The sequence below is a fragment of the Cervus elaphus genome, chromosome 22, assembly GCF_910594005.1.
Source record: "Cervus elaphus chromosome 22, mCerEla1.1, whole genome shotgun sequence".
Classification (NCBI taxonomy): domain Eukaryota; kingdom Metazoa; phylum Chordata; class Mammalia; order Artiodactyla; family Cervidae; genus Cervus; species Cervus elaphus.
The window spans coordinates 4,830,212-4,853,327 of record NC_057836.1 but is presented as its reverse complement, the minus strand read 5'-3'; the positions used below and the strand labels follow the sequence as shown (position 1 = coordinate 4,853,327).

The 23,116-nt window shown below is 55.7% G+C and overlaps 2 protein-coding genes across 11 annotated transcripts in view; both read left to right on the top strand.

Moving 5' to 3' along the window:
• PRR5 (proline rich 5) overlaps positions 1 to 6,088 on the top strand; it is a 50,890-nt gene extending 44,802 nt beyond the window's left edge. For all 5 annotated transcript variants that reach the window (XM_043881575.1, XM_043881580.1, XM_043881576.1 and 2 more), the window contains 2 exons: positions 3,510 to 3,645; positions 5,140 to 6,088. In XM_043881575.1, coding sequence (XP_043737510.1) covers positions 3,510 to 3,645; positions 5,140 to 5,618 — 615 coding nt within the window. In that variant the 3' untranslated portion in view covers positions 5,619 to 6,088. The remainder of the gene's footprint in view (positions 1 to 3,509; positions 3,646 to 5,139) is intronic.
• A 9,716-nt stretch (positions 6,089 to 15,804) lies between these two features.
• The window catches only part of ARHGAP8 (Rho GTPase activating protein 8), a 47,709-nt gene continuing 40,397 nt past the window's right edge, over positions 15,805 to 23,116 (top strand). The window contains exon 1 of one of the 6 annotated variants that reach the window (XM_043881570.1): positions 15,805 to 15,925. Coding sequence is in view for 1 of the 6 variants with exons in the window: in XM_043881567.1 (XP_043737502.1) it covers positions 19,090 to 19,135 (46 nt within the window). In the remaining 5 variants the exon portion in view is untranslated. Of the gene's footprint in view, positions 15,952 to 16,778; positions 16,873 to 18,337; positions 18,464 to 19,046; positions 19,136 to 23,116 lie in introns of those variants that run through there. The other 5 variants (XM_043881569.1, XM_043881572.1, XM_043881573.1 and 2 more) reach the window with 5 other exon arrangements.

Genomic DNA, 23,116 nt, shown 5'->3' with positions numbered 1-23,116 from the left:
AAACCAGTGCCGTGTCCTCCGTGGTGCTTGCTCTTGGGGGCAGGAAGTGACGACGCTGGGATTTCCAGCCAAGGAATAGGGCATCACCTTGATCCCAGGCTTCCCTAGTGGCTCAGTTGGTAAAGAATCTGCTTGCAATGCAGGAGACCTGGGTTCGGTCCCTCGGTTGGGAAGATTCCCTGGAGAAGGGAACAGCAACCCACTCCAGTATTCTTGCCTGGAAAACCCCATGGACAAAGGAGCCAGGCGGGCTACAGTCTGTGGAATCGCAAAGAGTCAGACGTGACTGTGGGACTAACTTTCATGGATTTTTTGATCCTAGGAGGGCTTCCCTGGTGGCTCTGATGGTAAAGAGTCTGCCTGCAGAGCGGGAGACTCCTGGGTTGGGGAGATCCCCTGGAGGAGGAAATGGCAACCCACTGCAGTATTCTTGCCTGGAGAATCCCATGGACAGAGAAGCTTGGCGGGCTATAGTCCACGGGGTGGCAAAGAGTCGAACAGGACTGAGCCACTTCCCTTGGACCCCAGGAGCAGCCCCTGGGTGGGGGCCGGGCCAGGGCAGCGCTGACCCCTGCTGGTCCCTATGCCTCGTGCAGCTTCTGGGCTTGGGCCGGTTTTCCCCCAGCGTCGTCCTGCCCCGCCTGGCTGCCATCCGCACGCCAGCCTCAGCCCTTTGCCCTTGCCTTGGCCTCTACTTTGAATGGCCTTGTCCCAGCCCCGTGGTGAACTTGACCCCAGTTTTCAAGCCTCAGCTGGACCTGGTCAGCATGTGTTGGGGGCCTACTGTGTTCTCTAAGCTCAGAGTTCCCCGGTCTACTGAGCTCCACGTGTAGAGTCACAGTTCCTTCTCACGGGGCCCTGGAAGCTGAAGAGCAGTCGTGTCTGACCCTTTGCAACCCCACGGACTGTAGCCTGCCAGGCCCCTCTGTCCATGGGGATTCTCCAGGCAAGAGTACTGGAGTGGGTTGCCATGCCCTTCAGGAGATCTTCCCGACCCAGGGACTGAGCCCGGGTCTCCCACACGGCGGCAGATTCTTTACCGTCCGAGCCACCAGGGGAGAAGCCCTGCATCTGAGCTCACCCAAGTAACGCAGCCCCGGGGCCCCGTTTCCTCACTGTGCGGTGGGGAGCAGAGACCAGGCTTCACAAAAAAGTCCTGGGGATGAAGGGACACACAGTTTGTGCAATGGCCAGCATAGCTCAGCGGTTAACATCCTCACCCATGGCGCTGTGGTTAGGGGCGGGGACAGTTCCTCCATGTTCATCTGGATGACTTCTGGGGACATCCGTAGGGCTTCCCAGGCGGCTCAGTGGTGAAGAATCCGCCTGCCAATGCAGGTCCAATCCTTGAGTCGGGCTGTAGCCCGCCAGGCTCCTCTGTCCATGGGGTCGCAAAGAGTTGGACACAGCTGAACACACATCACTATGGCATCTGTGATAAGATGTTCCTTCTTTCATTTCTTTGTTTTGTCTGTTTATTTGTGGGGATTTTTGTTTGTTTGTTTTGGGTTGGGTTTTGCCATGCAGAACCTTAGTGCCCCAACCAAGGACTGAACCCATGCCTCCTGCTTTGAAAGCACAGAGTTTTAACCACTGGACCCACCAGGGGAGTCCTCCCCTCTTTCATTTCTGATATTAGTCATTTTTATCTTCTCTTTTGTTCTTCAGTAGCTTGGCTAGAGGCTGGTGGATTTTATTGATCTTTTCACAGCTTTTGGTTTTGTTGGTTTTCTCTACCCATTTTTGTTTTCCATGTCACTGACTTCTGCTCTATTTCTTTTTTCCTGCTTACCTTGCATTGAGCTTGTGCTTCTGTTTCTAGTTTCCTAGAGTGGAAGCGTAGACGATTGATTTTAGACTTTTAATTTTCTAATGTATCCATTCAGTATTTTCAGTTTCCCCCTAAGTGCTGCTTTTGATGCAGCCTATAAATTTGGATGTTACATTTTCATTTAATTCAAAATATTTAAGAATAGGTCTTGAGATTTCTTCTTTGAAGAAATGTGTTATTTAGAAGTGAGTTGTTTAATCTTCGTGTATCTGGAGATTATCAGTTATTCTGTTTCTGGTTTAGTTCTTCTGTGGTCTGAGAGTAGACATTGATTTGTGTCGTTAGAGATGTGTCGAGGTGTGTTTTATGGCCCAGAGTATGGTCTGTTTTAGAGAATATTCCATGTGAGCTTGAGAAGAATGTGGATTCTGCTGTTGGACGAAGCTGTCCATAGATGCCGATTGTATCGGCTGACTGATGGTGTTGCTGAGTCCGTCTGAGTCCTTCCTGGTTTCCTCTGCTGGATCTATTTCCGAGAGCAGTGCTGGAGTCTCTAGCTGTGGGAATGGATTTCTCTGTTTCTCCTTGCAGCCCCATCACTTTTGGCCTCCGTAGTTTCCTGTTCTGTTGTTAGGTGTGTACACATTAGGGATTGTTGTATCAACTGGGAGAATCAACCTCTTTATTGTTAGCTAATGATCTTCCTTATACCTGCCAAATTTCTTTGGTCTGAAGTCGGTCCTGTCTGAAATGGCTTCTCCTGCTGTGGTCGGTGAGCTGTTAGCCCATATAATCTCCTGCATTCCCTCGCTTCTCGTCTGTGTGTGTCTTTGTCCTTTAAGTGGCTTTCTCATAGGCAGCGTAGAGCTGGTTCTGTTCCTGTTTGAACCGTCATTTAACGTTAACCTGGGTGTGTCTTGTTTCTTAACTGCTGCCAGTCCTTTGAGAATGATCCATTCATTCGGAAACATCCTGCATTTAGCAGCGCTCACTAAACCCTGCTGTGTGCCCAGCCCTCTGCCAGGGCTGCTGAGGACCCAGAGCTTGCCCCCCGACAGCTCACAGCTGGGTGGGCAAGACCAAGGCTGTCCTGTGGGCAGCCTCATTCCTCAGCCTTGGTTCCAATGAAACGGGAGCAGGTGGAGAGCCCTTGAAAGCTCCGAGTGAGGGGAGGTGTTGGGAGGAGCTGGATGGGACCCAGCAGTGCGGGAGGGGGATGGATGGTGCTATCAGATGGACGGGGCTTGACCGCCCAGCTCGGATGCAGACCTGAGCCTGGGCCTGGCCCCTGGGGGCAGCCTTGCCTGCCTGCAATGCTCCGTGGGACAAGTGGGTGGGTGGCGGGGGTGGGGGGCAGCGATGAGCTTGGCCCCCGGGACTGCCCAGAGCCTCTGGGAAGCCAGCTCACAGAAGGGGATACGCAGCTGTCCAGGGTGGGGGTTCAGGGTACCTGGCCTGATTTGGCCTCAGAGCCTTTTCCACGGGCATCGCAGCCTCCCAAGCACATCGGCTGCTGTGTGCAGCGGGCCCCCACGAGGGCGTTGAAGCAGGAAGCCGCTCAGAGGTTCCAGCTGGAGGGACGCCTGGAGAGGGAGGGTGTAGTGGCCCCTGCCGTGGGGGCCAGGACTGGAGAGGGGGTGGATCGGGCCGTTAGTGGTGGCCTCTGAGCTGCGCCCGGCTGGGCTGGGAGGCGGGGGACAGGCTGAGCAGTGCCCTTGCCGCCCCCTCCCTCTCACAGGGCGTGCACGAGTCCCGGGGCGTGACAAAGGACTACCTGCGCCTGGAGACGCTGATCCAGAAGGTGGTGTCGCCCTACCTGGGCACCTACGGCCTCTACTCTGGCGAGGGGGCCTTCACGCACTCCTGCATCCTGGGTAGGGGTCGCCTGGGCCTGGGGTGGAGGGCGGGGTGGCCCCTGGCCCCATCCACACCTCTGCCTGGGAACCCGGCCTCTGGTGAAAGGCCACACTGAACCAGAGGTGCAGACGCAGCAGGTCTGCCCCGAGTACCCACCGGCCGTGTGACGAGCAGGTCACTGGGCACACGGGGTGGGTCGCCTGGGGGTCCCTCCTTTAAAGGCTGCACTGGTGGGCAGACAGCGTCCCTCCTTTAAAGGCTGCACTGGTGGGCAGACAGCATTAGTGGCGTTGCCGTGGCTCCTCTGAGAGCCCCCCAGAGGCCCGCAGATCCCCCACAGAAGTCACGTCCGTGCTCAGTCCTGAGGTCGGGGTTTTACAAGAACCCAGCACATGCAGTGGCCCAGAGCCCAAGAAATCCCAGCTTGTTTGGGGGCTCCCGGGGGGTGTGGAGGGGTTATGGGGTGGGCGTCCTGGGGCTGCCTGGCCCCGTTGGTTCAGGCAGCAGTGTCAGCTTGGCACCTGCTGGATGCCAACTTCTGCTCTTGGTCCTGAGGTCCCGGGGGGACCACACCCCACTGTCAAGGGTGCTTGCCACCAGGGGAGGCAGAGCAGTGAGGAAACCATCCCCAGATGAGTGTCCAAGGTGACCCTTGCCAGGTGACATGAGGTGACCCACGCCATGGGCGAGGAGCTCAGGAAAGGCCAGGCCGGGGGCTCAAGGGCAGGAGGACCCAGGCCTGGGATGAGGAACGTCAGGAGGACCCCGGGGCCAGCTGTAGGAGGGTTCATCTCTCGTCCAGAGGGCCCACCCACCTGCAGGTGTGAAACCTGCCCAGCGGCATGCCTCCGCTTAGGTGGGCCCCAGCAGCTGGAGGAGAGCTTTGAGCCGCCCGGGACCCTGAGACCCCTGCCAGGCCAGGAGGGAGCCTGTCTCCTGTGGTCCAGGAACGGCCCCTGGGCCGCTGGCCACGCTCAGCCCTGCCCCCTGGCGGTCGCTGCATGGAACCGCAGGCCCTGAGCCGGGCGGGGTGGGGGGAGAAGCCTGAGCCCCGGCCCCCATGGCCGTCCTCCCCCACCCCGGGGTCTCCCCCGCCCCGGCGCTCAGAATAAACCCCAGCCCTGCCCTCATCCGCTGCCCCAAAGGAGCATCTACCGCTGCCAGAGCCGCGGCCTCCAAAAGGGGTTTCTAGTCTTTCCCCCTCCCCACACGCAGACACACAGTAGGACTGCAGCTCTGAGGGTAGGGGCTCAGTCTGCCTAGGAAAGTGCTGGCTGCTTGGGCCTGGTGACTTCCCGCGGGTGGGGACGTGTGCAAACGGGCGATTCCGCCCCGCCCACCCCCCACCCCCCCCCAAGGATGGCCACAGGGTCCGCTGGGGCGGAGCCCCGACTGCCCTGCCTGGAGCGGCCGCCGGGTGCAGAGCCCTGCGCGGTGGGTGCGGGAGCCCGGGCTGCCCCGCGCCTGGCCAGCCATGCCTGATGACGCCCTCTCCCTCCGTCTCTCCGCAGAGAAGCACTACCTGCGGCGCTCCCGCTCGGGGGACGTCCTGGCCAAGAACCCGGTGGTGCGCTCCAAGAGCTACAACACGCCGCTGCTGAACCCCGTGGCGGAGCACGAGGCCGAGGGCGCGGCGGCGGGCGGCGCGGGCATCCGGCGGCACTCGGTCTCCGAGATGACGTCCTGCCCCGAGCCCCAGGGCTTCGCCGACACGCCCGGCCCGGGGCCCGCCGGCGCCTTCGGGACCTCCCCGTCGTCGCCGCCGTCGGGGCCCTGCCCCAGCAGACTGTACCCACCAGCCCAGCCCCCCAAGCCCGGTCCGGGCGCGGCCCGCGGCTCCCCAGCCTCCTCCAGCCCCGAGAACCTGGTCGACCAGATCCTGGAGTCGGTCGACTCGGATTCGGAGGGGATCTTCATTGACTTTGGCCGGGGCGGCGGCTCGGGCACGTCTGAGTTTGAGGGAGCGGGGGGCCGGCAGAGCGTCGTGTGATTCCCGGCCTCGCGATTCTACCGACCTGGTGTGTGTGTGCGGTGCGTGAGCGCGAGCGTTTTCTACTCTCCCGTCTGGACCCCTGTCGACCTCGGCCACTTTGGCCTTAATGTCTTTGTCAGAAAGACTTGCCACCTCCTAGGTTGCCCCCCAACCCCTGGCACCTTTGTTCTGGGGCATCGGGGGCCCAGCAGGTGCCTAGCCTTGCGTGCGTGTCTGGGCATGGCCCGCACCCCAGCCCTCCAGCGTCCACACCACGGAGACTGTGAACCCCTCTGCTTAGCCAGGCCCCTGGAGAGACCCCAGGGTGGGTAGCTGACCCACCTTCCCTCTGCCACTCGCCTGGGGCCACAGCGAGACCACCTGTACACCACCCTGCCCCGGACCCTCTGAGCAGCCTGCCCCTGCTCTGCCCTGGGCAGCCGTCGGCAGGGGTCGGGTGGAATAAAACCTGTCTACCTGTCTCCTGAGCTGTGTCTGCGACGCCTGGGCCAGCAAACTTCCTTGCAGGGTCCTCAGCCCCCGGCCACTCACCAGCTCACCAGGACCTCCCCTTCCTGTTCTTGGAGGGGGCAGGTTCCCCAGGTTGGGGTGAGGGGAGACCCGTGTCCCATTCCAAGGGCTCCCCTCTCGTGGAGTCAGTTTTTGGTTGGAGGTGAGGGCTGGGTGATGTACGAACAGATAACAGGATGGACCCAGAGCAGGTGTGATGGGTACTGCCACTTGGATCCTGGAGGCAAGCGTCAGCCCCTGAGGGTCTGCACGCAGAGCTCTAGGTGAGGATGAGTGTCTCCTGGTGGGAGAAACAAGCCAGGGGCCCCTGCTCCAGCCCAGGGGGCGGGCAGGGCAAGCGCTCAGCTTCACGGTCTGATCTGGGGACATCCTGACCACGCGGGGCCTCGTGACTGCTCCAGCACTGAGAAGGTCCCTGGAACAAGTGGCCGAGAGAGCAGCCTTGGGAAGCAGGTTTGGGAGATGGGGCCGGGAGCCTGTGCCTGGTCCGAGAACCAACCAGGATGTAGCCACCCAGCCCAGCTGGTGGGGATGAGATCGCTAGAGCAGCCCACTTGGCTCCCAGCTCCCGTACGGAACCCCGGGCTGGGCCTGGGACCTGCTTGGGATGGGGTGAGCGCATCATGGGCCGGGTCCCCTCTAGACCGAAGGACCAGGTGGAGGGCGGTGGTTGAGGTGGGGAGCTGGCTGCCTGTGGCGGGGAGGGCCCCTCAGGCCCTGTTCTGCCCTCACCTCCCCAGCGCTGGAGATCTGAGCGCCCCAGACCTGTCTGATCCCTGGGGGCTCTGACACCAGCTGGCACATGGCCCCACGGATCAGGTGTGACCTTTCTCTGTAGGAGCCTCTGAGCTGTTTGACAGATCTCTCCACCCTGGGAGGAAGGGCACCCCCAGATACCTGCCAGACGCGGCAGTGGGGAAACGGAAGCCCAGGGTGTGTGGGTGCTGAGCCTAGGTCCCACAGCAGCTCAGGGGCACTCAGGCGGGGCCTCCAACCTGGGCTGCCCCCAACTCCCCCATTATGGGGCAGGCTGCCTAGGTGGGCTTTGAGTGTGTCCATGTTTTATAGCCAACCTTGTTGGGGAAAAGTTCGAGGTTCTCTGCATCAAAGCGTCTTGCTATGAATTGGTAAATTATAAATGAAAAATGAGGACCAGGGAACTCAGATTCGAAGACCAGGTATTCCTGGTGCCTCTAGATCCGCAGAACTATCATATGCAGACGTGTGGGCCATGGTCCAAGGTGAAACCCAGGTGGCCTTCCGAGAACCAAACCCGACACCCAAGGTAACACCACTGACCATGTATCACTTTGGCCTTCAGGGAGCTCAGGCCAGGCTTCGGCTAGCTGTGGCCAAGGCTGGCCTGTGGTCCTGTGTCTGCTCCATCACCTGCCCGCCTCCCACCCCTGAGCCATGGTCTCCTCTCCCACCTCTCCCCCACCACCCGTTTCCCCACCGATTCACAACACTGATCAGTCTGAAATTCAGGCCTAAAAACAGGGACTGCGGGATCAGAAGCTTCCACGTGGCTGTCATTAAGGGCAGAGTGGAGATAGACAGTGGAAAAACTATTAATATATCTGCCTGGAGCCTGAAAGAGGCGCAAAGGTCTTCATGAGCTCCTGAGAGATCCTCCTGCCGAAATGAGTTCATTGTTAACTTGTCTCCCCACGAGAAGGCAGCCCCGTGCGCAGGAAGGCCCCCTACCCTTTTCCCACTGAGTCCCCGGCCACAGCTCAGTGCCCGGCACATGTAGGTTCCATGGTTAACTGAAGGTTGGTTAGCAGGGGACCCTTCTTCAGTGGATCATCTGTCTGCATCTCCAGGGCTGGGGTTCAAGAGACCAGCGCACTGTTTTTGTGTTTTGTTGGTTGGTTGGTTGTAGGTTTTCCAGGGGACCCGCCTGACCACTCTCCCCTTTGCTCTCAGATGCAGAGTCTCAGACCGGCCCACACCTGCTGATGCTGGATCTGCGTTTCAGTCAGATCCTGGGGTCCGCGTGCCGTGAGCTACACCGGATACCAGCTGCACTTGGGTTCCAAGCACATAGAAGGCCCACACTTCCCCGTCTGGGTGGTGTGCTGTGACCAGCTCTGGCCAGCCAGTTCTGAGCCAAGGGGCCCTTTGGTGCTGGATCTTTTCATTGCCAGGCAGAGATCCTCCAGAACTCTGCTTTTCTCTCCGTGGAGATTGGCAGTATCCAGATGGGGCTGCTAGAGTAGGCTGGTTCTCAGGGGGTTGCGGATGGGCAGCGTGCATGAGAAGTAGACCCAGGTTGATGAAAGCCCCTGAGATGGGGGATGTTTGTTACTGCAGCATAACCTTGCATGACTAACTGATACATTCCTCTTTCCCAAACACTCTAGAGGAGGGTGGTCTGTGGGTGGGGAGAAGGCTGATACTGGGTGATGGCATTTTATATATTTATGTGTGTTGCATACCCCTCGTGGGCAAAGCCAGGACCCGGGGTTCTGATCCTGAATTGGTCATGACCTTGCTATGTCATATGGGCCGAGTCACCCATCCTCAGATTCCCGATCTGTAGTGAGGGTCTTTCCAGATGTCATACCCTGTGACTGGCGATGTTTTTCTGCTCATCTGTGCACTGTGGACACACACACAGCAGGGGCTGTAAGATGATGAACCCCGAGTTCCCAGGCATCCTTCATGAAGAAGCTCTGTGCAGGGGACAGGGTGTGCAGCCCAACAAGCACTTAACGGGTTTTGACCTGAAGGCGATAATGGGTGAATGAACGGATGGTTTCAGCCCCGAGACCCCTTCCCCTCATTGACAAATGTGTTTGCAGAGAGCTCAGAATTGCTTTAACGGGCTGTAAAACACTATGAAAATGTAAGGTATCATCAACATCGTCACAAAGAAATTTCTCATGCTGACATTACTCTTTTCACCGTGGGAATTTATGTCAGCCTGTGTTGGGCAGGGGAAGAGGGACAGGGTAGCCTGAAATAGGAGGGTGCAGGGCCAGGCAGGGCTCTTATTTGCAAGCCACGGAAGCAGATTCTGGCAGATTACACAGAGAAGGGGTTTGTTAAAGGATGTTGGGGGCTCCTGGAGTTGTCGGGGCTTCCCATGCAGCACCATGGTAAAGACCCACCCACCAAGGCAGGAGATGCAAGAGACAGGGGTCCCGATCCCCGGGTTGGGAAGATCCCTTGGAGGAGGAAATGGTAACCCCTCCAGTATTCTTGCAGGGAGAACCCCATGGACAGAGGAGCCTGGCGGGCTACAGACTATGGGGTCGCAATGAGTCGGACTTGACTAAGCGACCGAGCGCACACATGTAGCTGCCAGGAGATGGGGAGGGCCAAGCTAGAGGCTTACTTTCCAGGAACAGTGCCTCAAACCATCGCATGTGACAGGCCTGATGGAAAAGCTGCCCCTACAGCGGCCACTGCACAGGGATGCTCACACCCCACAGAGATACTCCCATTGCAGAGGGAGGCTGCTAAGGCACAAGAGATGCTCCTACCGCTCAGAGATGCTGCTATCGCAGAGAGATGCTCCTACCGCTCAGAGATGCTCCTACCGCTCAGAGATGCTCCTTCCACACGGAGATGCTCCTATCATACAGAGATGCTCTTACCACTCAGAGATGCTCCTATCGCAGAGAGATGCTCCTACCGCTCAGAGATGCTCCTTCCACACAGAGATGCTCCTATCATACAGAGATGCTCCTACCACTCAGAGATGCTCCTACCACTCAGATATGCTCCTATCACAGAGAGATGCTCCTACCGCTCAGAGATGCTCCTACCACAAAGAGATGCTCCTACCACACAGAGATGCTCCTACCACTCAGATATGCTCCTATCACAGAGAGATGCTCCTACCACTCAGATATGCTCCTATCGCAGAGAGATGCTCCTACCGCTCAGAGATGCTCCTTCCACACAGAGATGCTCCTATCATACAGAGATGCTCCTACCACTCAGAGATGCTCCTACCACTCAGATATGCTCCTATCACAGAGAGATGCTCCTACCGCTCAAAGATGCTCCTACCACACAGAGATGCTCCTACCACACAGAGATGCTCCTACCACACAGAGATGCTCCTACCGCTCAGAGATGCTCCTATTGCAGAGAGATGCTCCTACCCCTCAGAGATGCTCCTTCCACACGGAGATGCTTCTACCACAGGGAGATGCTCCTACCGCAGAGTGATGCTCCTACCACTCAGAGATGCTCTGACCACTTAGAGATGCTGCTGAGGCAGGAGATAGATGGGCCCTAGGCTGAATAGCTGGAGTTCGTCCCCTGTGGACAGATATTCCAAGATGAAGAGGAGGAGCTGAGCCCTGCCCAGATGAGAGACCACATATTTCTCATTCTCGAGGTCAAGGAGACATTCCCAACTGTTCATGTGCAGGAAGGCTTCTTGGAGATCAAAAGGGAGCGCTGTCAACCTATTCATAGGCTTCTTCGCTAGAATCTATCTTGGCTAAGAGATGTGTGTGCAGGCAAAGGAGGACACTGGGATAAACCGAATAAATGGAACCAAGCGAAGGAGATGCTTAAACGGAACCAAGCGAAGGAGATGCTTCCAGCTACCACGAGGGCGCTACTCTCTCTCTGAGCCCACCCATGTGTCTATCCACACGTACTCTTTTTTTTCCCCTTCTAGTAAACACTTTACTTGTTTCACTATTTTCCATTTCTTGGTGGAAATTCATTTTCTTTTTTTTTTTTTTATTCATTTATTTGGCTGCACCAGGTCTTAGTTGCAGCATGTGAGATCTAGTTCCCTGACCAGGGATCGAACCTGGGCCCCCTGCATTGGGAGCTCAGAGTCTTAACCACTGGGCCAGTAGGGAAGTCCCGAAATTCATTTTCTGCAAAGCCATACGGCCGGGGCCTTGTCACTGGCCACCGGTCTAGTGGCTGGGACTCAGTGCTCTCACTGCTGCGGCCTGACTTCAGTCTCTGGCCAGAAACCAAAATCCTGCTTCAAGTTGCTGCAGGCTGAGGCCCCCCTGAAATCACTCCCACCATATGGAAATGCTCTCACCACATAACAATGCTCCAGTTATCCTGGGCCAAACCCACAACTGTCACCAGCACCAATAGCAATCATGTCCCGGGTACTTAACCTCGTATCCACTGCAGCACCCCCCGCCTCCCCACTCCCTGCCCGAGTGGAACATCTGAGGCTTCCCTTTCCCATGAAACATTGCAGGGCTGCCTTCTCTCTCACGGTGTAGCTCACATTGGTGGAGTCTAGTCAATGTCAGGGTCTTGGTTGCCAAGGACTCTGGGTAAGCCCCTAGGTCTGGCCCCCTCAGGTGGAGAGACTAATAAGGTGGGGAGTCCGCACACAGCAAAGGCATTTGAAAGGTGCAGGGTGTCAGAGGACACAACCAGCCTTCCACCCTGATACCGAAAGGCATCAGGAATGGGACCTGCTCAGTTGTAAATCCAAAGGGTTTCGAGAACTAGGTGCAGACAATGGCAGCAGACACAAGGGGCGTGTACTCAGCGTGCAGTCAATGCCAACAACCAAACGCATTTGCTTAAAGTTTGGACCAGGGCACGTGATAGGAGGGGAGGTGGTCGGGAAAGCTTGCTCGGGTTCCTGGCTGGGCTGCACAGCAGCAAATAAAGCCCCTCACCTCGCCCGGTCTGTGCCCACAAAGGGGAGGGTTGGGACACGAACCCCTGGATGCCTTTTGGCTCAACTTGGATATCATGCCCAAGCTCACACTTAGTGGGGAAACTTTGGTTTCATGGTTTTAGTAGGATTCAAAGCAGACCACATCTTGGCTCAAGCAGCTGGCAGGGAGAGTTAAATTTGGGAAAAAAACAAACGAGAAGCGCAAGACCACCTTCCTTTCAAGCTCCCATCCCCCCGCACTTATTAACGTGGAATTTGCAGCTCAGGGGAAAAGCAACTCTCCGACTTCATAAACATTTGTACAGAGCAAATTTAATAAAGCTGGGAATAATACCGTTCAGATGTAATTCCTTCATTTTGCATTATTATTCATTCTTTTCTATCGCAAAGCATTTGAAATGCAAGGAGACATTGTTACGGCTACAAAAGGGAATGACTAACTGGTGGGTGACTGATTAGACGTGCTGGGGGGGAAAAAAAATGAAGAAAGAACCAAAAAGGGAGGCACTGTGGGTCTCACAGTTTCTTTCTATTTCTTTTGCCTTTTATTATGAATGGCGGGATACACCTGCATTCTTTCCCCAGAATCATTCTGTATGATTGCTTTGTTGTATATGTTTTAATATCACTAAGCTGTGGTTGTGGAATTTGTATGAGATTTTCACAAAACACAGAAGCGAGGAGGGCAGCATTCCCCCCGACACATCTTAATACCATGAAATTACATTGCTAGTCATAGACCAGCTGGGGAGGGGAGGGGGGTGTTTTCTCTTACTTCTGTCCAAAGGCGCTTTTTGAACCAGAAAATTGTCCCCGTTTCTTGAGACTGATCTTACCTTGATAATAAAATATGCTTATATTCCATAAAAGGAAAAGAGAAGGCAGCATAAACACTAGCTGAAACCCATCAAGCATGTAAGTCATGGGGCATCTCCTCCATTTCCTTGTCATGTGTTGAGAGGGAAGAAGAGTTTTGATCTAGAAATAGACCCCCTTCCCAATCCATCCAGGGGCTCAGATGTGCACGTGACTTAGAGGTCAGGCAGCACCATGGACCCCTCCGTCTTCTCACCACCAAAGTCCTTTCGGAGCAAGGAAGGTACAAATAATAACATGCAAGTGTTTCCCTGGTGGCTCAAACGGGAAAGATTCCACCAGCAATGCAGGAGACCCAGTTTCAATCCCCAGGTCGGGAAGATCCCCTGGAGAAGGGAGAGGCTATCCACTTCAGTATTCTCGCCTGGAGGATCCCCACAGACAGAGGAGCCTGGCGGGCTACAGTCCATGGGGTCGCAAAGAGTCGGATACGCCCAAGCCACTAACATTTTCACTTTCACTTTTTGGTCTGTATGAGGTGAGCAAGCCCACATGCCAGGATGGCCACAGGTTCTTTGCACAGAAAAAGGAAGCTGCTTGGGGGACAATAGAGAGAAACTGTTGTCATTCATTCATTCATATTGACTGAGAACAGTGACTACCATGTGTTGGACGCCGGACTGGACACTTGGACTGTCAGCAAACAGCCTCCTAGTGCTGGCCTGCCTCAGAAAGGTAACAGCTAACGTTTAGAGCCAAGTACTGGTTCCCATTAAAATTAACCCGTATTCACTTATTTCATGCTTACCATTAGCACAACTGGCGCGAAGTTGTGTTTTGCCTTATATTAATTTCTATTTATTTGTCTGTGCTGGTTCTTAATTACAGCACATGGGGTCTTCGTTGCCCCCACGCAGGGTCTTTTAGCTGTGGCATGCAAACTCTTAGTTGTGGCATGTGGGATCTAGTTCCCTGATCAGGGATGGAACCTGGGCCCCCTGCATTGGGAGCTTCTTAGCCACTGGACCCCCAGGGAATTCCCTAAGCGGTCTTGACCTTGGGGAGGATAAAGTTTTGGTCTGTCTAACCCCCTTCCTATCTCTGGAATGGTCATGTATCTCAGGCTCAGCCACCCAGGTCTTCCCTGGGTTTTGTTCTGCTATCGCTGTAAGGAGAGAAACTCTTTGCAATTTGGTTAAAAAGCATAACGATGTTTTATCAGAGGATACTTTTGGTCATAAGAAATAGAAAGTCCAAGCTAGTTTGAACAGTAAGAAAATCTCTTGGTGCCCAAGGAAGTGTGGGCCTCAGCCAGGTTTGATCCAGGGGCTCTACAGGGTCGCCGAGAACCCAGTTCCCCGCCATCTCTGCTTTATCCCAAGCCTAGATCTCTTTGTGGCCCCAGGATGGCTGCTTGCTATCCCAGGAGCACCATGCTTCTTCATCTAGGGTGGGGGAGAGGAAAGGACAGAGCAGGATTCTTTTCTTCCCCAAACTTCCAGGCAAAGTCCAGCTCATCCCAACTGGAGTGTCCTAAACTGCTCGCTGAGCCCTGGGGAAGGCCCGCGTGATTGGACCCCGCACCAGCCTGTGGCAGGTGATACCACAGTGGGGCCTCTGCAGCCAGATCCCCCCGCCCCCTAGAATGGGGAGGATCAATACACCCGATCGTCTTGGCGGCTGTACACTGGCCACTGGGGACCACAGAGCCCCTACCTGCAACCCCAGAGCTGCCAGCAGCCACGCCACCTTCCATGCATGGCAGTCTGGGGCTGTGCCCATCCCCTCCCCTGAGAGGACGAGGGGAGGAGGAGGCAGGACAGCATCTCAGGAAGGACCACCCCCCACTCCCCCACCCCCCGCCCCGAGCTGCTGTGTTGATACAGAGGGAAGGGGACAAGGACAGAACCAGGACATGGGTCAGGAGCCTGCTGCCCTGGGCCGCGTGAGAGATGCTGGCGGCCTGGGCCACTTGGACCAGTGTGGGTGGAGAGAAGTGGTGGCATTGTGACGCGTCTTCAAGGAAGAGCTATGGGGGCTCACCCTAGGACCACTTGTGGAGGGTGAGGGAACAAGGGGAGCCAAGGACGCGCCCTCGGTTTGGAAGGGGCTGGTGGAGAAGGAGGTGGGACGCCTGGGAGAGGAGTCCAGATGGACATGTGGAGCTTGAGCTGCCTTCGAAGGCCTGCACGTGGAGACGTCAAGTGGGCGTCCAGAAACAGGAGTCTGGATTCAGGAGATTTAGCTGATCATCCGGTATTGGCTGTTTTGAAAACAGGAGGCTGGGGAGTGGGTACAGATGAAAAGAAAAGCAGACTCAACCCTGAGGTGGTGCTGACCTTCAGAAACCAGGGAGACTGTGGGGGAGGCGATGGAGACAGAGCTGCAGCCAGAAAGGTGGGCGACAGGCACCGGCCTGATAGAAAGATCCACCTTCAGAATGCCGCTCCTGAACTGCTCTCTGGATGAGAGTTGAAAGCGTTAGTCGCTCAGTCGTGTCCGACTCTTTGCAACCCCATGGGCTGTGATGAGGGTGAGCCCACCAGGCTCCTCTGTCCACAGAATTCTCCAGACAAGAATACTGGAGTGAGTTGCCATGCCCTTCTACAGGAATCTTTCCCACCCAGGATCGGAACTCGGGTCTCCAGCATTCCAGGCAGATTCTTGTCTGCCTGAGCCACCTCTGGATTCGAATGCAATCCTATCGGAAGACCAGTCCTCCCCTTGCCTGGGGCCCCAGACTCTTCAATGGCACCTCCAGGGATATGGGGGCTTTCCTTGAGTATGTGACACCTGCCTAAGGGGGTCAGTAGGGCTTCCCTGGTGGCTCAGACCGTAAAGCGTCTGCCTGCGATGCGGCAGACCTAGGTTCCATCCCTGGGTCAAGAAGATCCCCTGAAGAAAGAAATGGCAACCCACTCCAGTACTCTTGCCTGGAAAATCCCATGGACGGAGGAGCCTGGTAGGCTACAGTCTATGGGGTCGCAAAGAGTCGGACACGACTGAGCGACTTCACTTTCACTTTAAGGGGGTCATGGCATCATCGACACGATGGACATGGGTTTGAGCAAACTCCGGGAGTTGGTGATGGACAGGGAGGCCTGGCGAGTTTGCAGTGCACGGGGTCGCAGAGTCGGACGCGACTGAGCGACCCAACACCGGCAAAGGGCTGAGGCAGAGGCTCTGCCCATGCGCAGAAATGCAGCCCTGGCTCGCGGTGACCCTGGGTCACTCCAGTCCGGAGCTCCAGGGAGACGGCGCCGGAGGGGCGGCGCGAGGGGCGCGGCCTCGCGGGAGCCACTTCCGGGGCGGGGCCAGGTGAGTCGCCGGGCCTCGCGGAGCCCAGGTGAGGCGCCCGTGGGGCTGCGTCAGGTAAGGCGGCGGGGTGCCCGCGGGAGGGAGCCCGCTTGGGCCCGGGCGGGCAGGCGGCGAGGCTCTGAGGCCCGGCCCATTGCTCCGACGGGCACGCCGAGGTGGGGCGCGGTACCCGGGGGGCCGCGATCGCCCCAACCCGGCCCGGCTCCCGGCCCCTCGCCCACACCCGCACACCCCACCTCCAGTTTTCCACGCGCGCGCGCTTCCCCCGCGCCCGCCCTTCTCCCCTCCCGACCCCGCCTCTCCTCCCAGCCCCCTCCTTCACCCCCGTCCCCCGCCTCCCTCCCTGCTCCGTCGCTTCTCCCGCCTTTTCTTGTTTGGGTTTGTTCTGGTTGCTTGTTTGGGTTTGTTCTGGTTGGGCCGTCTCAGCCCAAACTTTCGCCGACCTCCCCGTTTTTCCTCCCCTCATTCGGGGTCCCCCATCGCCCACACAGCAGCTCCCTCATCCCGAACTTGGGAGGCATGACCTGCTTCACAGATGAGAAGATTGAGGCAGAACATGTGGAGTCTCTTCAAGCTCAGGGGCTCCAGCTGGTCACAGGGGAGGGACCCCCCCCCCCAAGACTTAATACGCCCCGAAGTTAAATCAGCCTCCCAGTTTCGGAGAAAGCCCCTGGCTACCTTCCCTTTTCGCAAACCCTGGCCCAGGGCCACTGTCCACGGGGCTGGCTTGGGGGTTCCCCAGGGCCTGGCCAGTTGTGTGGAGAGCTCCTGGGGAGAAGGCAGCAGGGTGGGCGGGGAGGAATTCCTGAGTCTAGGGCTGGGTGGGGACCTGATTCTGACTGCCTGGAGCTCCCAGACTGGAGGTTTTGTGGCAGAGGGCTGTGTGGATTCCAAGGAGTAAGGTGCCGCTTGTCCGTGAAATGCAGTGTTGACGTTTGTCCTGGTGAGAACTCGAAATCTAAGACTCACCACCAGGTATCTTTTGGTCGGTCTCTGTCGGCGGTTTTAGCCTCTTGTTTGTGAGTTTCTGCTTTAGCTCAGTGACTTTAAGCCATTTCTCAAGCCAGCGGCAGAGCAGGGGCTGAGGGCCTGAACCCATCTGGTCCTTGTGGATGGCCGCCTCCCCAGCCCCCGCCCTAGGGGAACTCAGAGTCAAGCCTCTGTGTGACATAGGGAAGCCAGAGGCTTGTGGGAGGTCTGGGAGGGCTTCCTGGAGGAGGTGACCATCGAGTTGGGAAATGGGTGAGAGGTAGGCAGGATAGAGTGCAGCACACGGAGGTCACACAGAAGCTGGGGGGCTGTGGCTGTCTGGCGATAAGTCACGTGTGAGGTGGGGCTAGACATACCTGGGCAGCATCTGACGGGTGGTCAGGTGCAGGCGGTAGGAATGCATTTATTTGGATGATATCACTGAGTCACTGAAATGCAGCCTCCATGAGATGCTTGTTCATTTGTTGTACTCGTTTGCTATTAGGTTCCACAAGTAAGTGAAAACAACGTATTTGTCTTTTGTTCTGATGTACTTCGCAAAGCAGAATGCCCTCCTGGTCCATCCGTATTGTGGCAAATGGCATTATTTCATTCTTTATGGCTGAGTGGTATTACATTGTGTATCTACACCACATCTTTAGCCAATGAGCACTCTAGTGAGATGTTTTGAGGTCTGGAAACTTGACTAAACATCCCATGGATCTTGGCATCTCCCTGACAAGCCAGTGCCATGTGAGGCTGTCCTGGGCACACCATGGATGGTGGCTTTCAGAAAGGCTTTCATGGATGGTTACAGAGAGGACAGCAAGAGCTCCGCCACCCTGGAGGTGCCTGGCGGGCAGAGCCACCTCCTGATCTTACCCTCTTTCACCAGTGGGGACGCCGAGGCACGGAAGCAGCTGGATGGGGACAGGGAGCCCCAGGAGGAATCAGGGACCTGGTTTTTGAGCAGGTCACTTTCCCTCCTGGGGACTCAGCCTTTTGACCTGTAAAGTGATGCCCTTGACCGTCCTTCCCTCAGAAGGTCACACTCACCTTTGCTGGGGCTCTCAGGCCCTCCCTGCGTGCTTTTCCTTTTTTTGGCTGCCTTTGGTCACGCGGGATCTCACTGCGGAGCACGGACTCTGCAGTTGTGGTGTGTGGACTTAGTTGCTTCACTACTTGCAGGATCTTAGGTTGTCAACCAGGGATCGAATCCACATCCCCTGAACTACAAGGCGGATTCTTAACCCCTGGACCACCAGGGAAGTCCCCTAACTGCACACTTAATTGCCTTATTCTTCACTCACACATGCCTCACAGGGGCTGTTACAGATGAGGAAACTGAGGCAGGGAGGTTCAGGTGACATTCTGAGGTCACATGGCCAGCCAGAAAGTGGAGAGCCAGGCCTACCATGCTGTGACAGAAGCGTCCACGCCCTCCCCAGCGGCAAGGGGGTGGGAAGGGAGAGGAGGGGCACGTCCCAGGGCCCTGAGGTCTGCCTCCTGGGGGAAGACATTCCAAGCCTTCCAGTGACTTCCCCTCTAGTCCGCGTGAGAGTAGCTTGGAAAAGAAATGCTTTCAGTTTCCTTTCAGGTACATTAACTTTTCCTTCAGTTCTTTTGGTTGAAACTGATGCTCAAGGAAGTTGTGACGGGTGTATCCAGGGGCTTCCCCAGCCACCCGGGGCACATCGGCCGGTCCCCTTCTGGGCCCGGCACTGTGGGCAGGGGTGCCCTCAGACATACCCTGGGAGCCTCAGGCTGCTGGCAGCTGGATCGGGCCTCTGTCCAGTTTCCCAGGTCCCCGCCAGGCAGGAGACCTGGATGAGCCAGGCTCCCGTTTTCTCCCCTCCCAGGCGGGCAGGGTGTCCTAAGGCTCGGAACAGGCCGGCTGTGCTCTGGCCAACAGTTGCCGCTGGCGCCTGCCTCCCTGAGCCCTCATCCCGGCCGAGTGACCGAGAGTTGCTCGCCAGGAGCTGGTCACCCCGCACCCTGGTTTCCCCATAAAATACGGGCAGTGCTGTCACCTACTCATGAGGTTCCTGGGAGGAAGAAACAAATGTAAAACAGGGCGTGGCAGCTTTATCCATGTTTACCCCTCTAAGTCGCCTCCCTCCCCCCACACCCAGGGAAGACTGTAAGGACCGAGCTTGGTTGGAACGTGTTCCCCAGCCGTTCTTTCTGCAGTGACCCTGGTCAGAGCAGGGCGCAAGAAGTTGGATGGTTGGAGCCAGTGGCTGTTCCATAGAAGGAACTGGTTTGGCAGGTCAGGAGTCCAGAGCCTTCTGGGAACCTGCCCACTCCCTCCCCCTACCTGGTTATAAAATGAAAACAAAGGAAGCCTCCTGGGGACTGGGTCAGGCATTTACCATCCACAGAAAGGCTGCGGGTGGTTGAAGCCAGAGGGCGGAGGATTTGAACCTGTGGGGCATGTGTGGGGCTTCCGGAAAGCACCTCCTCAGGGGCCATGACCCCTTGGGGTCAAGTTCTAGGGGCCTCTGCGGGCCTTGGCCGCTGTGAGAGGCTCTGCCCCCACCTTTGTCCCTAGAGCTCCCAGGTCTGTGCTATTGTAACAGCTTGCATTGTAGGTGGGAGGGCTGATGGATTTACTGAAGAATTTGAGATGTTCCAAGGGCTTCCCTGATAGCTCAGTTGTAAAGAATCCGCCTGCAATGCAGGAGACCCCCGTCTGATTCCTAGATCGGGAAGATCTGCTGGAGAAGGGAAAGACTACCCACTCCATTATTCTTGGGCTTCCCTTGTGGCTCAGCTGGTAAAGAATCCACCCGCAATGCAGGAGACCTGTGTTCTGTCCCTGGGTTGGGAAGATCCCCTGGAGAAGGGGAAGACTACCCACTCCAGTATTCTGGCCTGGAGGATTCCATGGACTGAACAGTCCATGGGGTAACAAAGAGTCGGACATGACTGAGCGACTCTCACTTTCACTTTCATGAAATAGCAAGGAGAGATAAGAAAGCCTTCCTCAGTAATCAGTGCAAAGAAATAGAGGAAAACAGGAGAATGGGAAAGATTCGAGATCTTTTCAAAAATTACCAAGGGAACATTTCATGCAAAGATGGGCACAATAAAGCACAAAAATGATAAGGACCTAACAGAAGCAGAAGATATTAAGCGGTGGCAAGAATACACAGAAGAACTGTACAAAAAAGATCTTCACGACCCAGATAATCACGATGGTGTGATCACTCACCTAGAGCCAGACATCCTGGAATGTGAAGTCAAGTGGGCCTTAGGAAGCATCACTACGAACAAAGCTAGTGGAGGTGATGGAATTCCAGATGAGCTATTTCAAATCCTGAAAGATGATGCTGTCAAAGTGCTGCACTCAATATGCCAGCAAATTTGGAAAACTCAGCAGTGGCCACAGGACTGGAAAAGGTCAGTTTTCATTTCAATCCCAAAGAAAGGCAATGCCAAAGAATGTTCAAGCTACCACACAATTGCACTCATCTCAGACGCTAGCAAAGTAACGCTCAAAATCATCCAAGCCAGGCTTCAATAGTACGTGAACCGAGAACTGCCAGATGTTCAAGCTGGATTTAGAAAAGGCAGAGGAACCAGAGATCAAATTGCCAACATCTGCTGGATCATTGAAAAAGGAAGAGAGTTCCAGAAAAATATCTACTTCTGCTTTATTGACTATGCCAAAGCCTTTGACTGTGTGGATAACAACAAACTGTGAAAAATTCTTCAAGAGATGGGAATACCAGACCACCTGACCTGCCTCTTGAGAAATTTGTATGCAGGTCAAGAAGCAACAGTTAGAACCAGACGTGGAACAATGGACTGGTTCCAAATTGGGAAAGGAGTCCATCAAGGCTGTATATTGTCACCCTGCCTATTTAACTTATATGCAGAATACATCATGCAAAATGCCAGGCTAGATGAAGCACAGGCTAGAATCAAGACTGTCAGGAGAAATATCAATAACCTCAGATATGCAGATGACACCACTCTTACGTCAGAAAGCAAAGAGAAACTGAAGAGCCTCTTAATGAAAGTGAAAGAGGAGAAGAGAAAAGCTGGCTTAAAACTCAACGTTCAAAAAACTAAAATCATTGCATCTGATCCCATCACTTCATGGCAAATAGATGGGGAAACAATGGAAACAGTGACAGACTTTATTTTTGGGGGGCTCCAAAATCACTGAAGATGGTGACTGCAGCCATGAAATTAAAAGATGCTTGTTCCTTGGAAGAAAAGCTATGACCAACCTAGACAGCATATTAAAAAGCAGACATTACTTTGCTGACAAAGGTCCATAGTTATGGACCATATTCATAGTCAAAGGTCCAGAGTCAAAGCTATGGTTTTTCCAGTAGTCATGTATGGATGTGAGAGGTGGACCGTAAATAAGTTCTTTTATTTTTTATCAGGATCTCAATAAGGTTAATCTTGTCTTCTGGTCACCACCTGGCTTGCACAGCCCTGGTGACCATTACCGAGCACCTGTCTCGAGTGCCCAGCCTCTCAGAGTGATGGCTCACGTGGACTTCATTTGCTCCTCACTGTGGCACTGGTGGGGGGCAGGGTTTGTGCCCATTTCACAGGTGGGGAAGTAGGCTCTGCGGGGGCCCCCTGATTGGGGTGAACCCATTCCCCGGCTCTTCCACTGTGCTGCTTGCTCATAGTGCCAGCGCAGGGGCTGGGGGTCAACACTGCAGGGTACAGAGGGGTCTCTGGATGGGACACAGAGAGGGCAGAACCAGGTCCCTGGCTCTGGAAAGTACGGGTGGCCTGATGTCCACCAGGACGTGGGGAGCTTTTCTCTCTGGCTTCATTGTTCTTGTCATTCAGTTGCTCAGTCATGTCCAATTCTTTGCAACCCCGTGGACTGCAGCACTTCAGGCTTCCCTGCAATTCACCATCTCCCAGAGTTTGTTCACACTCATGTCCATTGAGTCAGTGATGCCATCCAACCATCTCATCCTCTGTCGTCCCCTTCTTCTCCTGCCTTCAAACTTTCCCAGCATCAGGATCTTTTCCAGTGAGTCGGCTCTTTGCATCAGGTGGCCAAAGTATTGGAGCTTCAGCTTCAGCATCAGCCCTTGCAGTGAATATTCAGAGTTGATTTCCTTTAGGATTGACTGGTTTGATCTCCTTGCTGTCCAAGGGACTCTCAACAGTCTTCTCCAGCACCATAATTTGAAAACATCAGTTCTTCAACACTCATCCTTCTTTTTGGTCCAACTCTCACATCTGTACATAAGTACTGGAAAAACCATAGATTTGACCTTTGTCAGCAAAGTGATGTCTCTGCTTTTTAGTACGCTGTCTACGTTTGTCATAGCTTCTCTTCCAAAGGGAAAGTCTTTATTTGACCTGGCTAAACTATAACCCGATCTTTCTATACAGAAGGATCTGAAGGTGGAGGGGAGGTTTATCCCTGTGGATCCCACCTCCAAGGGGACCAGTGAGGAGGCAGATTTGAATTCAGCCTGAATTATTGACTTGGACTTGAGCCAGTGGTCATAACAGGAATCATATGGATCACTCAGTCCCTGCAGTTGCCGTGTGTTGCAGGGAGAGGGGACAGCACGTGCAAAGGCCCTGAGGCAGGAACAGCCTGGCCTGTTTGAGGCCCAAGCCTGAGGCCTGCGTGGCTGGAGCAGAGACAGTGGGGGCGGAGTGCAGAGGTATGAGCTGCGCTCCTGAGGGCCGTGCAGGTGAGAGGCGCACAGCTGAGCGAGCCCCTGGGTACCAAGGGCAGGGCCACAGGGATGCTGGGGAGGGGAGCGGCCCCCAGCCTTGAGGTTGGTGTCTGCAAGAACCACAGGAGGGGGTGGGCGGCCCCAGCAGCGCTCAGCAGACCCCCACCACCACCCCCACCTTGTCTTTTCAGCCCAGCACCCCTGGGACTTGCGGGCAGGCCTCTGACCACGTCATGCAGCAGGTCACAGCTCGTGTGGACCTTGCTGTTGCCACCTGTGGGTGTCCCACCCAGCTATCAGGCCGGGTCCCCGTGGCTTCAGGCCCTGCCGCCTGCGAGAATCGTCTACACCTGCCTTCTCCCCAACGTCTGGGACCCAGTGGTGTTTGTGATGAGCAGTGGGTCATGGGGATCTGTATCCGTAAATCTGTGACATTGCTGAGACAAAAGAGTGAAAACTGCTCTTGATGGGGTGTACCCCGAGACCCTGGGGTCCCAGCTTAGTGGTGGCCCCCTTCTCAGCCCCTCCCCTCACGCCTGGACTTGCACCCCTGCCTCGATGGGACCCTGCGCCAG